Source organism: Haematobia irritans, chromosome 3 (genome assembly GCF_050003625.1).
Source record: "Haematobia irritans isolate KBUSLIRL chromosome 3, ASM5000362v1, whole genome shotgun sequence".
NCBI lineage: Eukaryota > Metazoa > Arthropoda > Insecta > Diptera > Muscidae > Haematobia > Haematobia irritans.
The window spans coordinates 98,228,937-98,245,702 of record NC_134399.1 but is presented as its reverse complement, the minus strand read 5'-3'; the positions used below and the strand labels follow the sequence as shown (position 1 = coordinate 98,245,702).

Below are 16,766 nucleotides of genomic sequence, written 5' to 3'. Positions count from 1 at the left end.
TTTTATTGTTTGTTTTTATGCCATCAATAATGGAGAGAATAAAGACGGAGAAAAAAAATAAAGATAATACTAATACCAATAAAATGTATTCAAAGTGAATTCATGCGAATTGTTTGTTTTACTTTACGATTTTCTTTTGTTTTTCGTTTTTTATCCTTAGACTTAAAAATCTTCAAATGCGGCTGCGGTAGACAAATGTTCTTGCCGACTCCCTGTCTCTCTCTCTCTCGACTATTTATGATAGGAATGAGCTGTATGTGAGGAATGCACTAAAAAAAATTTTATAGTTGCTATTAAGGGTCGTGAGGCGATCTAGTGATGTCCATTCGTCCGTCTGTTGAAATCACTTTCGAACAAAACAAGCTATCGACCTGAAACTCGGCACATTTAGGTTTGTCTACCCAGGGCTTCAGTGCTGATTTTTCCATCTTTGAGCTTCTGCTTTTCTTGGAACTTAAATGGCTTTAGTCCGAGCTCACTTTTGTTGCATCCGTTCTGGCGACAAGTTTAGCTCACAACTAAGTTTTTATCTCTACGGCATGGATTTCGATCAAATCTGACCTACACTTTCCTGATAATTTTTGGGATTGTTACCGTTTTTTCTTCACCTATATCTGGTGTTGGGCCTGGGCCTGGCATCCCAGTCTTAAACTGCAGGACAGAGGAGGTTAAGCTGCAGCACAGGAAATCGGCACCAATGGTAGATCACACGTCCCAGGATATACCTGAAGGCGACAACGAGGCTATGCCGTAAAGCCAGGAATCGCGGCTAATGGGAAAACAGGGAGACGAATACAATAAAACTACAAGGACAGCAAACGAAGTTATACTGGGGCCAGGTAGACAGAGCTTTCCATGAGGAAATAACTGCTACACCGATGAATCGTAGATGGTTAAACGGACGAGACTGCTCGTTTATGTGAAGGACCCAGATACCAAGATTCTATTCCGATTACCTGACCACAGCAATCCTGCAGGCAGAAGTGCGTGCCCTAACAGAATATGCTGAATGGTTCGGGAATAACACGAGACCACAAAACTTGAATATTTTCACAGATTGCCACGGGACCAATGAAGCCAATAGGAGACCATACGGGTGCCGTGACATACCGAAATAAGAGGACACGTAAAGGCAAATGAACTGGCGTTAGGAGCTAGGACACAGGTAAAGTTAGGGAACGAGAAGCCAACGAGAAGGCAACGCATAAGCACTTGAGAAAAATACAGCTATGTGGATCAATGCAACCGTCAGAAGGGTGATCTAGATAAGAAAACTATGGACACTAAAGGGGAGCAGGATGAAAGTCAGTAGGGCTGGTGACCAGATACATAGAATTGAGACCACACCTTTGCCGAGGATGATACATGATGATACCTTGGAACCCTACTTTTGTCACTGTCCTGCCCTTACTAGGCAAATAGTTAACCATATCGGTGAATAGATGATTCGGGATCTAACCACGGTTGCCTCAGTTGGTAGAATTCTACCAAAAATGGTAGATTTTTTGTCTGTTTGGTAGATTGGTAGAATTTTTGATGTTTTGCTTGATTTTGTAGGTTATTCCTCTACAACTAAGAATAAAATAAAATTTTGACAATATTTTTTATAGAAATAAAATTTTGACAAAATTTTCCTATTAAAATTAAATTTAAACACAATTTTCTATAGAAGTAAAATTTTGACAAAATTTTTTATAGAAATAAGATTTTGACAACATTTTCTATAGAAATAAAATTTTGACAAAATTTTCTATAGAAATAAAATTTTGACAAAATTTTCTATAGAAATAAAATTTTGACAAAATTTTCTATAGAAACAAAATTTTGACAAAATTTTCTATAGAAATAAAATTCTGACAAAATTTTCTATAGAAATAAGATTTTGACAAAATTTTCTATAGAAATAAGATTTTGAAAAAAATTTCTATAGAAATAAAATTTTGACAAAATTTTCTATAAAAATAAAAATTTGACAAAATTTTCTATAGAAATAAAATGTTTACAAAATTTTCTATAGAAATAAAATTTTGACAAAATTTTGTATAGAAATAAAATTTTGACAAAATTTTCTATAGAAATAAAATTTTGACAAAATTTTCTATAGAAATAAAATTTTATGATTTTTATCTCATAATCTCGGCTGTAGGTCTATAAATTAAACTCGAAATTGTTGGTTTCTAGTTTTTTATTTTCCGATATTTCGGTTGACTTCGTCAGACCGTTTTCAAGGCTACAAATTACAAAATTAAACAAAAGTTAATTACAAAATTTACAAATTAAAGTCAAACTATTGTCATTTACATTTTATCCGATGTCTTGTTACTTCGCTGTCTGGTTTTCTACTGGTGATCACTTTCTCCTGTGTTTTTGTATCGTATGTCGATATATTCTCGCGCAGTTCTCAATATCTTTTTTATAGTTTATTCTCTCGTTAGTGGGAGTGTTAATTATGTGTAACATTTCCAGAGTAAATCTTCGTCTGTAGTTGTTTTCCTTGCATAGGATTTCTACGTTATTAAAGTTAGGTTTGTGACCAGTCAATGTACTGTGGGCCGCAAGTGCTGTTTTTTGTTCCATTGGTTTGTCTGTTGTTTTTATATCCGATTTATGTGAAGACAATCTTGTTTTTAATTTTGTCATTGTCGTACCAATATATGTCTTTTGGCATAAGTTGGATTTGTCACCGTTGCATTTTATCTTATATACTACGTTGTGTTGGTCTTCATTCTTAATTTTTGTTTTTGTTTTACTAAATAATCCGTTGACAGTGTTTGTAGTTTTTAACGCGAGTTGATATTTTTCTTTATTGTATATGTCAGACTTGGACAGTCTCTCGGAGAAGTTTGGTATATATGTCACTGGTTTGTATATTTGTGAATCCTTTTTCTTGGTCAATTCTCGGTTGTTGTGTAGGTTGGCTTTTACTTTCGATAAGAGTTGATATATCGTTCGTTGTGGGAAATTGTTGTCTTGGAGAATTCGTTTAATTTTATTTTCATTTTCAGAATGAAATTCTGGATCACTAATATTAAATATCCTTCGTATGAAATTTGTCGCTGTATTGATTATTATACGTTTACTGTGCTTAGAGTAAAAATTGAGCAGTCTCCCAGAAGCCGTTGGTTTTTGGTACCAATTTAGTCTCAGTTGGTTTTCTTGTCTATGTATTATTACGTCAAGATATGGTAGTTTATTGTCCTGTTCTAATTCCTTTGTAAATTGAATTTGTCTATTAAATGAGTTTAAGGCCTTTAGTGTTTCGTCGACTTCTGATGCCTTTATGATTGCGAAGATGTCATCTACGTATTTTGTTAATATCGGTGGTTTAGTAATATTTTTAAATACTTCGTCTAAAAGTTCCTCCATAATAATGTCTGCTACAATTGGTGAAGCAGGGGAACCCATTGGCATACCTTTTAATTGCTCATAAATCTTGTCCTCAAATTTAAAATATCTGGTGTCCTTGATACAAAATGTAATTAAATCTATGAATAAATCCTTCGTCATGTTCGTATACTGCTCAATTATGGTCCATTTTCTTTCAATCGTCTGAATTGCTAGCTTTACCGGAATGCTTGGAAATAATGACACCACGTCAAAGGATATTAAAACTTCATCATCTTCAATCGTCATATTTTCCAATCTTGTCTTAAAATCCGCAGAGTCCTTAACATTATATTTAGAGTCAAGTGTTATATTTCTTAATATACCTACTATGTATTTACATAAATTGTACGATGGCGAGTCTATCGAAGAACAAATAGGTCTTAATGGTGTGCTCTCCTTATGTATTTTTGGAAGTCCGTAAATCCTTGGAGCTACTGCGGTCCTGCTTGTCAACTTGTTTTTCTCTTGTTCGGTAATAATATTGAGATTGTAAAGTTTTTCCACTAATTTGTTGTTCTTCGTTTGGAGTCTAGAGGTGGGATCAATTTTTATTCGTTTGTACGTACACATATCGTGTAATATTTCTTTCATCTTTAGATCATAGTCAATTTTATTCATTGCAACCGTTTTTCCCCCTTTGTCAGCACTAAGAATTAGAATGTCATCATTTTCCTTTAAATATTGTCGTGTCTGTACCACTGTGCTTGATATGTATTTATCTCTTAAGCTCATTTGTGATCTTCGTAAATGATCGTTTATCAATGTTGTCAATTTTTTTAACACTCCCACTAACGAGAGAATAAACTATAAAAAAGATATTGAGAACTGCGCGAGAATATATCGACATACGATACAAAAACACAGGAGAAAGTGATCACCAGTAGAAAACCAGACAGCGAAGTAACAAGACATCGGATAAAATGCAAATGACAATAGTTTGACTTTAATTTGTAAATTTTGTAATTAACTTTTGTTTAATTTTGTAATTTGTAGCCTTGAAAACGGTCTGACGAAGTCAACCGAAATATCGGAAAATAAAAAACTAGAAACCAACAATTTCGAGTTTAATTTATAGACCTACAGCCGAGATTATGAGATAAAAATCATAAAAATTAAAATAAAAGGTCAACAATATCAACAAAAAACATAAAACAACCGGAAGGCACGCCGAATCAAAACATCCAATCATGACAATTTACACAAATATCAAGAATAATTACAATGCTCACACATATAAAGTCGCTAAAAATTACTCCAAAAGCCATAAGCAGTCAGCAAATCTCAAAAGTTCCATAACATTTCTTATAAAATGCAAAAAAGCTGGTATCATACCAAACTTCATTAACAATGCAACCAAACACACATATACCATTTTCAAAACACACCAAAAACAAAAATTTCCCGCCAAATATCGAGAGAACATTACACAGGTATACCTATAACTTTCACATGAAAATCTTAAAACTACTAATAGAGTATAAACACAAACAAATACACGAAAATCGACAAAACATTCAAACCGCGCAAACTCAACTGACACAGCTTTTATCACAACAAGATTTATCGTTGTACTTGGAGAGTGAAAACACTCTGTACAACAGCGTGACACACAAGAACAAAACAACACACATTAAAAAGCTAGATGTACTTAAACAACAACACAAAAAACAGCTTAACATTAGAACTCATAACGACTGGTTTGTGAATAAGACAGAGAAAGACATACCGAGAGAAGTGCAATGGATTCTCTCACTGGGTCCAAAACATGCTCTCCCGCATAACAATAAAAGTTTTCCACTATTACAAGTTATCGCCGAAGGAGAAGATTGTGTACAGACAATTGAGAGCAGAGAGGAACAAGAGATGGCGAGAACAAAATTGACAACATTGATAAACGATCATTTACGAAGATCACAAATGAGCTTAAGAGATAAATACATATCAAGCACAGTGGTACAGACACGACAATATTTAAAGGAAAATGATGACATTCTAATTCTTAGTGCTGACAAAGGGGGAAAAACGGTTGCAATGAATAAAATTGACTATGATCTAAAGATGAAAGAAATATTACACGATATGTGTACGTACAAACGAATAAAAATTGATCCCACCTCTAGACTCCAAACGAAGAACAACAAATTAGTGGAAAAACTTTACAATCTCAATATTATTACCGAACAAGAGAAAAACAAGTTGACAAGCAGGACCGCAGTAGCTCCAAGGATTTACGGACTTCCAAAAATACATAAGGAGAGCACACCATTAAGACCTATTTGTTCTTCGATAGACTCGCCATCGTACAATTTATGTAAATACATAGTAGGTATATTAAGAAATATAACACTTGACTCTAAATATAATGTTAAGGACTCTGCGGATTTTAAGACAAGATTGGAAAACATGACGATTGAAGATGATGAAGTTTTAATATCCTTTGACGTGGTGTCATTATTTCCAAGCATTCCGGTAAAGCTAGCAATTCAGACGATTGAAAGAAAATGGACCATAATTGAGCAGTATACGAACATGACGAAGGATTTATTCATAGATTTAATTACATTTTGTATCAAGGACACCAGATATTTTAAATTTGAGGACAAGATTTATGAGCAATTAAAAGGTATGCCAATGGGTTCCCCTGCTTCACCAATTGTAGCAGACATTATTATGGAGGAACTTTTAGACGAAGTATTTAAAAATATTACTAAACCACCGATATTAACAAAATACGTAGATGACATCTTCGCAATCATAAAGGCATCAGAAGTCGACGAAACACTAAAGGCCTTAAACTCATTTAATAGACAAATTCAATTTACAAAGGAATTAGAACAGGACAATAAACTACCATATCTTGACGTAATAATACATAGACAAGAAAACCAACTGAGACTAAATTGGTACCAAAAACCAACGGCTTCTGGGAGACTGCTCAATTTTTACTCTAAGCACAGTAAACGTATAATAATCAATACAGCGACAAATTTCATACGAAGGATATTTAATATTAGTGATCCAGAATTTCATTCTGAAAATGAAAATAAAATTAAACGAATTCTCCAAGACAACAATTTCCCACAACGAACGATATATCAACTCTTATCGAAAGTAAAAGCCAACCTACACAACAACCGAGAATTGACCAAGAAAAAGGATTCACAAATATACAAACCAGTGACATATATACCAAACTTCTCCGAGAGACTGTCCAAGTCTGACATATACAATAAAGAAAAATATCAACTCGCGTTAAAAACTACAAACACTGTCAACGGATTATTTAGTAAAACAAAAACAAAAATTAAGAATGAAGACCAACACAACGTAGTATATAAGATAAAATGCAACGGTGACAAATCCAACTTATGCCAAAAGACATATATTGGTACGACAATGACAAAATTAAAAACAAGATTGTCTTCACATAAATCGGATATAAAAACAACAGACAAACCAATGGAACAAAAAACAGCACTTGCGGCCCACAGTACATTGACTGGTCACAAACCTAACTTTAATAACGTAGAAATCCTATGCAAGGAAAACAACTACAGACGAAGATTTACTCTGGAAATGTTACACATAATTAACACTCCCACTAACGAGAGAATAAACTATAAAAAAGATATTGAGAACTGCGCGAGAATATATCGACATACGATACAAAAACACAGGAGAAAGTGATCACCAGTAGAAAACCAGACAGCGAAGTAACAAGACATCGGATAAAATGTAAATGACAATAGTTTGACTTTAATTTGTAAATTTTGTAATTAACTTTTGTTTAATTTTGTAATTTGTAGCCTTGAAAACGGTCTGACGAAGTCAACCGAAATATCGGAAAATAAAAAACTAGAAACCAACAATTTCGAGTTTAATTTATAGACCTACAGCCGAGATTATGAGATAAAAATCATAAAAATTAAAATAAAAGGTCAACAATATCAACAAAAAACAGAAATAAAATTTTGACAAAATTTTCTATAGAAATAAAAATTTGACGAAATTTTCTATAGAAATAAAAATTTGACGAAATTTTCTATAGAAATAAAACTTTCTATACAAATAAAATTTTGACAAAATTTTCTATAGAAGTAAAATTTTGACAAAATTTTTTATAGAAATAAGATTTTGACAACATTTTCTATAGAAATAAAATTTTGACAAAATTTTCTATAGAAATAAAATTTTGACAAAATTTTCTACAGAAATAAAATTTTGACAAAATTTTCTATAGAAATAAAATTTTGACAAAATTTTCTATAGAAATAAAATTTTGACAAAATTTTCTATAGAAATAAAATTTTGAAAAAATTTTCTATAGAAATAAAATTTTGACAAAAATTTCTTTAGAAATAAAATTTTGACAAAATTTTCTATAGAAAAAAAATTTTGACAAAATTTTCTATAGAAATAAAATTTTGACAAAATTTTCTATAGAAATAAGATTTTGACAAAATTTTCTATAGAAATAAGATTTTGAAAAAATTTTCTATAGAAATAAAATTTTGACAAAATTTTCTATAGAAATAAAATTTTGACAAAATTTTTTATAAAAATAAAATTTTGACAAAATTTTCTATAGAAATAAAATTTTGACAAAAATTTCTATAGAAATAGAATTTTGACAAAATTTTCTATAGAAATAAAATTTCGACAAAATTTTCTATAGAAATACAATTTTGACAAATTTTTCTATAGAAATACAATTTTGACAAATAAGAATTTTTTATTTAGTAGTTTTTTGGTAAATTTTTCTCCAAATTTTAGTACATTATTTTGGGCTTACTGCTGTTTGCGTTTTTAGGCTATTTTCACTCTACTTTTCACAAACAAAAGAAGGTGTTTGTGATAAACAAACGAGTTTGCTCTTTTTTATAAACCGCATGGCAATATTTTCGTTGTTACTTTTCAAAATTTAAATACTTTTTTCCAGTGTAAATGCAATGGCAATAGCCAGGCGATTGGGAGATGGTCAATCATAGTCAATGACTTGGTTGAAGTATTCATTTTACTCTTACAGATTTAAGTCTTTATAATTGCTATGTAAATGGCCCAATTGGTTTAAGACAAAATCCCATGGTGGGGGATACATTTGAACACAATCACATACACCCTCTAGCATTTATGGACATTTCCTCTTCTATCGAAACATATGGCACAAATTATTATCTAACCAGCAATAATCGTATATTTTCCCTCAATTGATTTTCAAATCGATAAGTATAGCCATGAAGTATGCTCGAACATACTATGAAGTTTGTTTGCACACAGGAATCTGTAACTGTGTATACTACAGTCTAGTCAAAGGATAAATTAAGCTTTTAGTCGTATTTTATCTAAACCATAGATATGCATAATGAGGAGGAATATTTACTGGAATAACTAAGAGTCTTAAATCCCTGAAAATGCGATTAGTATCTGCAGATTATCTTCGAAAAAAGTTTCAGCTGCTAATGCATATGAAGGCAATTATAATCAGAACATGGAAGGGGATTTTTTTCATACACCTTATATGATACCAACCAGCCTCTTGATACCAACCAAGAGGCTGGTTGGTATCAAGGACGATTTAAACTAATCGCAGTTGAGGACCAGAGGTCTATTGATTGTTTTAAAGCTGCTTTGGTACTAATTGGTGAAGTTTGCGAAGGATCTGCTCTAGAGTTAGTCAAGAAAATAGACATACCGGCTAGATCTAGAGCACATGTATGGATAAACTGAAACAATGCAATCCAGATCTACCAACCGCTGATTGAAAGATTGGCCGTTTGAGGAAGTTGATGGACCAAGACGGGATGCGGTGTTTATATTGCCACATCTATTCAAGTTCCAGGACCGTATATGGCATGGCTTTCATTATATCCACATGAAAATTACATACGGGAGCCACCGTGGTGCAATGGTTAGCATGCCCGCCTTGCATACACAAGGTCGTGGATTCGATTCCTGCTTCGACCGAACACCAAAAAAGTTTTTCAGCGGTGGATTATTCCACCTCATAATGCTGGTGACATGTCTGAGTGTTTCAAAGCTTCTCCACACGCTCACAAAAAATCGCTTCTGTAACATATACTCCCAAACATATTTTGCTTCAAGCATATACATTTTTGGCTATTGCCCAAACATTTATATGTTTGATCTCTACCAATATATAATATGTTTGAAAGCATATTGGTCTAAACAATATATGTTTGGGTAGTCTAAGTTCCAAACATTTTGTATTTTTGCATCCAAATTCAATAATGTTGTCTTCCAAAAAACAATGTTATTATGTGACCATATAATATGTTTGGAAGCATTTTGCACCCAAAAATATTATATGCTTAAAAAATTCTCCCAAACAATATTGTGCTCAAAATTTTATTTATTTATTTATATATTTACAATCATAATGAATTATGAAAATAAACAGGTAATATAGGTGCTAACAACATAGGTTTTCGACCTGAATGCTCAAAATTTTGTGTCTGCCTAATTGTATAATCCCCGACATCTTTCTCACTTCCACGAGATTTTTTTGTTCTTAGCACCTTTTTCTGTAATACGAACATTATAGAAGAAATTATTCAATTTTATGATTTTTTTTTTATTTTAATTTTTCCTTTTGCCGGACGGGGATTCGAACAGCGGACCACACAGTTTGTAAGGATCAAAGAAGTAGCTGATCAATTGCCCAAGGAAAAATAAAATGTTAATTTTGTAATAACAAGCAACAACCACCAACTTAATTCAATATCGCTCCCTGTTAAATAGCGCTCCAAGCTACTAAACACATATATGTTTATAGGCTATTTCTAAATTAATATATGTTTGCATCCAAGCATATTATATTTACAAACATTTTATGTCCCAAACATAATATGTTCTAACATATTAACATATATGTCCCAAACATGTTATGCTAGTTTATGAACATTATATGCTTGCACTCAAATATATTGTGTTTAAAAATTTGTGTTCCAAACATATAATGTTTATAGCCAAACATATGAAAAACAGTCTTTTTCATCCGTGCAAGTGGTTTCACTGCAATGTGGAACGCCGTTCGGACTCGGAGGTCCCTTGTCATTGAGCTTAACATGGAATCGGTCAGCACTCAGTGATAAGAGAGAAGTTCACCAATGTGGTATCACAATGGAATAACCTAACCTAACTAACCTATATCCGGTAAAAAAAAGCCGTAATTTTGTCGACATTTTTGGGCTTTTGAGCATCAAGATGAATTTTTTACGACTTAATATATTCAACATTTTTTTTGGGATTTTTTTGCTGTGAATTTTTCGAGCTATGGTCATGTAAAAATTGCAAAAAAAAAGTGGTCAAAATCGAATATGGCGACACAACTATAAAGGCTCCTAGCAAACGAACGGCAACCAAACTAGCAAAATCCAGAAATTACTTTTTTTCTCTCATCGATTACTTTCGGCTGGGATAAGTGATTTTTTGTTTGGAGCCAAAAAGGTGAATATTTCGTCACAGTGTTACCAATCGAAAATTGGTGCATATCGATCAGGAACTAAAGTCGCTTGTATTTAATACTAGCGTAACCCGGTCCACTACGCTGTGCCTTCCGAAGCGTATTTGTAGGAACATTTTGCGTTAACTTAGTCAACCATATCCTTCGTGCTGAAAACAAATTCGAAAAGATTTTAATTCTTTCAAACAAATCGGAATACTTGCTTTTTCGTTTATAGGTTCAAATACGGTGGATATGCATATGTAAAACGGTTCGTCTTAAAAAATGTCGGGGAGAGTGTGTACCCTTTCCTCCAAATTTTTCAAATAATATTCCGTATTCAAGTAGTTGGACAATCTTCTACATTTCTTGTGAAGTTTAAGTGTGGTTTGTCAAGGAAAGGTATCCTTCTCCTCAACATAAAAAGTTTAAATTAAAATTAAGCACTATATTATAATAACATTGGAAAAAGCAAAAGTAGTAAACAATTTTACCACATTAACATTTGGTAAAATGTTGGAAAATGATGCACCCTCTACGTTGGCTTCCAATTTCATGTAAATTTAAGTTCTTTACTAAAAAGAAGTCAGACAGAAGCCTGTGCAAAAATCATAAAATTATATACCGAGTTCCTATTTACGGTCAATTTAAGAAAAAAAAAAAAAACAGACAAAAGGGAACCCCACCTTCGCTCCACTCCGACCTGATATCGGACTATCACGTACCCTTTATTAATTTCACAACTACTCAATGGTCCCTATAAATTATATCGAAGCAAATCGACATAGTTTATTTCAATTTTCCCTTTCCCCAACCAGACATCGAAAAATCATATACTAATTTAAAAATCATGTATAAATTTAATCACCTCCGCCCACGTTCCCTTTAAATTTCAAGTAGATCGGAGATTTTTAAATTTTACTCTATTGTTTAAAGGGACGTCACTTTCCCCGATACAATATCGACAAACACCGTAGTGAATAGCACCCTTAACCTTCCCTGAAAATTCTTGAAACTTTCCTTCAAGTGTGGGGCAAGGAGGGTTGCCTCTTCGTTCATAACCTTCCCCCACTGCCTTTGTAAATTTCAAGAAAACTTAATTTTTTTCGCAGTTTTAGAGGAGGACCTCCTCCCCGACCAAATATCGATAAGTGATGTAGCGTATTTTTTGTAAACGTCCCAGAAAATGTCAAGCAAATTATAAACCTAAGGGGCGGCCTCTCTTCCGTCCAAATATCACAAAATCAGGTATCAAATATTAATATCGTAACCTCTCCACAGTCCTCTGTAAATTTCAAGTAACTCGGTAAAGTTTAATTGTTTCTCTGTATGTACTTAAGAGAAGCGGCCCTTTTATTTTTATTAAAAAATCAGGAACCTGATATAAATTTCATAATCTCACCCATTTGTTCCGTAAAATTTCAGTCGGGGGAGTTTAGTTTTGTTTTCACTGTACTTTAAAAAAAGTCGGGCAAAGGGGTGGTACCCCTCCCCGACCAAATAACGAACAAGTATATACGGCCGTAAGTTCGGCCAGGCCGAAGCTTATGTACCCTCCATCATGGATTGCCTAGAAACTTCTTCTAAACACTGCCATCCACAATCGAATTATTTAAGGTGCGGTAACGCTTGCCGATGGCAAGGTATCTTAAAACCTCCTAACACCATCTCATAAATTGTATGTAAGTCCATACGTGGTATATATTAAATCAAAAAAGATCGATTTAATACGTATATAATTCAGTTTGACAAAATAGACATACAATTTTGACAAAATTTTCTACAGAAATAAAATTTTAACAAAATTTTGTATAGAAATAAAATTTTCACAAAATTTTCTATAGAAATAAAAATTTTGACAAAATATTCTATAGAAAGAAAATTTTGACAAAAATTTATACAGAAATAAAATTTTAACAAATTTTTCTATAGAAATAAACTTTTGACAAAATTTTCTATAGAAATAAAATCTTGGTAGATTATCTGTGGCTCGAGTGGCAACCATGATTATGAACCGAATAAAATTTGAACAAAATTTTCTATAGAAATAAAATTTTGAAAATGATGAAAATTTTATTATGAACCGAATAAAATTTTGACAAAATTTTCTATAGAAATAAAATTTTGACAAAAATTTCTTTAGAAATAAAATTTTGACAAATTTTTCTATAGAAATAAAATTTTGACAAAATTTTCTACAGAAATAAAATTGTAACAAAATTTTCTATAGAAATAAAATTTTGACAAAATTTTCTATAGAAATAAAATTTTGAAAAAATTTTCTATAGAAATAAAATTTTAACAAAAATTTCTTTAGAAATAAAATTTTGACAAAATTTTCTATAGAAAAAAAATTTTTGACAAAATTTTCTATAGAACTAAAATTTTGACAAAATTTTCTAGAGAAATAAAATTTTGACAAAATTTTCTATAGATAATTTGAACAAAATTTTCTATAGAAATAAAATTTTGACAAAATTTTCTATAGAAATAAAATTTTGAAAATGATGAAAATTTTATTATGAACCGAATAAAATTTCAACAAAATTTTCTCTAGAAATAAAATTTTGACAAAATTGTCTATAGAAATAAAATTTTGACAAAATTTTCTATAGAAATAAAATTGTGGTAGATTATTTGTGGCTCTAGTGGCAACCATGATTATGAACCGATTGTGTGATTGGACCAATTTTGGTATGGTTGTTAGCGACGTTCCTAATTTGAACCGGATCGGATGAATTTTGCTCTTCCAAGAGGCTCCGGAGGTCAAATCTGGAGAACGTTTTATATGGGGGCTATATATAATTATGGACCGATATGGATCAATTTTGGCACGGTTGTTAAAGATCATATACTAACACCATGTTAGAAATTACAACCGGCTTGGATGAAATTTGCTTCTCTTGGAGACTTCGCAAGCCAAATCTGGGGATGGGTTTATATGGGGGCTATATATAATTATGAACCGATGTGGACCAATTTTTGCATGATTGTTAGAGACCATATACCAACATCATGTACCAAATTTCAGCCGGATCGGATGAAATTTGCTTCTCTTTGAGGCTCCGCAAGCCAAATCTGGGGATCGGTTTATATGGGGGTTATATATAATTATGGACCGATGTGGACCAATTTTTGCATGGTTATTAGTGACCATATACCAACACCATGTACCAAATTTCAGCCGGATCGGATGAAATATGCTTCTCTTTGAGGCTCCGCAAGCCAAATCTGGGGATCGGTTTATATGGGGGCTATATATAATTAAGGACCGATATAGACCAATTTTTGCATGGTTGTTAGAGACCATATACCAACATCATGTACCAAATTTCAGCCAGATCGGATGAAATTTTCTTCTCTTTGAGGCTCCGCAAGCCAAATCTGGGGATCGGTTTATATGGGGGCTATATATAATTATGGACCGATATGGACCAATTTTTGCATGGTTGTTAAAAACTATATACCAACACCATGTACCAAATTTTAGCCGGATCGGATGGAATATGCTTCTGTTAGAGGCTCCACAAGCCAAATCTGAGGGTCCCTTTATATGGGGGCTATACGTAAATAAAAATCAGATCGACTCAGAATTTCACCACGACCCAGAATATATATACTTTATGGGGTCTTAGAGCAATATTTCGATGTGTTACAAACGGAATGACAAAGTTAATATACCCCCATCCTATGATGGAGGGTATAAAAATAATGTAGCGGATTTTTGTGTAGATGCCAACCCCAACATTCAATGAAAATTTCAAGCAAATCGCATAATTTCAAGTTTCAAAAAGTAGGGCAAGGTGGAGGATGTCCCCCTCCCCGTTCACATATGAAATCATCAGGTACCCCATATTAATTCCAAAACCTCACCGCATGTTCTCTGTAAATTGCAGATAATTTAGAGAGTTTTAGTTTTTTCACTGTACTTCAAAAAAAGTCGAACAACGGGGAGGTCCCCCTCATTCTGAGAATTTGTGCATTTGATACTAATGTGGCGCAATTTTCCACATGTTCTGGATAAACGGTTACTGTAGTTTCTTTTAGTCCTTCGTTATCGCTTCGTTATCCAGTATTTATAGAAAACATGTCTATTATTAACTGAATATACTACTATATTTTAACCATTCATAGAAAACCATATAAATTTTAAACGATTGATGATTGAATATCATTTAGCACACATAAATTTTGAATTTGGTCATTGATACATTTTTAAATGTAATGGAACAGTTCTCAACATCTGGGCAAAAATAATCATTGTATTTAACACATCATCATCAATCAAGCAATCAACACTGTGCCATATATTTACTTCTAGTTGCCACCACCATTGGCCCTTGTCCAGAGTAGCAGAGAACACATGCCAATGAATTCGGGTTATGATCAATGCCTGGTAAAATGGGGTCATTAATAATCCGGTATTTAAAAATAAAACGTTTATTAAACAAGTGATGAAATAATCAAAAACGTTTGTGAAGACATCGCCATGAAACCAACTGACAAAGGCATTGACGAACAATAGGATCACTCGTGATCACTCACTCATTTACTAATACCCTGTCATTCATTTACTTTCAATCAAACGGAACATCCCCACATGTCTCGAGCAAAGAGGCTTATGTCTGTTCATCGTACAATAAAAATGTCAGTTATAAAGGATCTGGAACAGATGATAAGATGCCTACATGAAGAGTTTTTATGTGACTGTGTGAAACTGTTGAAGGAGATTATAGCATATCGCTATGACACGATCGCATTGGTAACCCATGGAATCATGCAATGGTAACTCCACAACCACTCCACACCAACATTCGTCATGTAGTGGTGTCGGTCGTGAAGCATGTGAAGTGGAATGTATTCGCAGCATGACACATCACAAAAATGCCCAGAAACCATGTGTCATTTTTAAACTGACATGTAATGTGACATCGATGTGAATGAAGCGATGTTTGATATAATCACGGAAATGCACCAGAGAAACTTCTATTACGAACTTTTGCCGGGTATATTCAATGGCAACTCCAATGGGAAATCCCTCTTAATTATATTTGTTCTTCAGTATTATATTTTACCCTCTTGAATAGTTCAGTAAACTAAAAGATTAGGATTCCAAACACAAAGTCTGTCCATCATTCAGTCGCTTCATTTAAATCGCATATAAGAAGGAAGGGTATAATCACTTCACTTGTGCGTCCTATCGTGGAATATGGATCTATAATTTGGGACCCACAGTACCAAGTTCATTGCAATCATATTCAATCTGTACAGAAGCAATTTTTATTGTTTTGTTTACCAAAACATGGACCGATACTCACCATTTTTGACACACTTCTTTGTGATCCTTAAATACCTCTAGATTTCTGATTTCAGGCAAATTGGATAAAAAGTACGGTTTGTATACGTCCAAGACCTCAAATCGGGAGGTCGGTTTATATGGGGACTATATCAAAACCTAGACCGATATAGCCCATCTTCGAACTTGACCTGCCTACAGACAAAATACGAGTTTGGGCAAAGTTTCAACATGATTACTTTATTGAACACTGTAGCGTGATTACAACAGACAGATAGACGGACATGGTTATATCGTCTTAGAATTTCTCCCTGATCAAGAATATATATATATATATATATATATATATATATATATATATATATATATATATATATATATATATATATATATATATATATATATATATATATATATATATATATATATATATATATATATATATATATATATATATATATATATATATATATATATATATATATATATATATATATATATATATATATATATATATATATATATATATATATATATATATATATATATATATATATATATATATATATATATATATATACTTTATATAGTCGGAAATCGATATTTCGATGTGTTACAAAC

At 32.4% G+C, this 16,766-nt stretch overlaps 2 protein-coding genes across 2 annotated transcripts; one reads left to right on the top strand and one right to left on the bottom strand.

The window, feature by feature from the left end:
* Nucleotides 1–992: 992 nt before the first annotated feature.
* Nucleotides 993–4,119, bottom strand: LOC142231092 (uncharacterized). Its single transcript, XM_075301711.1, has 2 exons — nt 3,175–4,119; nt 993–1,154 (listed from the first exon to the last, which is right to left on the bottom strand). Exons 1-2 carry the CDS (start codon nt 4,117–4,119, stop codon nt 993–995), a joined length of 1,107 nt encoding a protein of 368 aa, XP_075157826.1.
* Nucleotides 4,120–4,574: 455 nt separating this feature from the next.
* On the top strand, nt 4,575–8,598 carry LOC142231091 (uncharacterized). Its single transcript, XM_075301710.1, has 4 exons — nt 4,575–4,710; nt 4,862–6,343; nt 6,500–6,739; nt 8,414–8,598. The coding sequence occupies exons 1-4, from the start codon at nt 4,575–4,577 to the stop codon at nt 8,596–8,598; spliced, it is 2,043 nt and encodes a 680-aa protein (XP_075157825.1).
* The last annotated feature ends 8,168 nt before the right edge of the window (nt 8,599–16,766 follow it).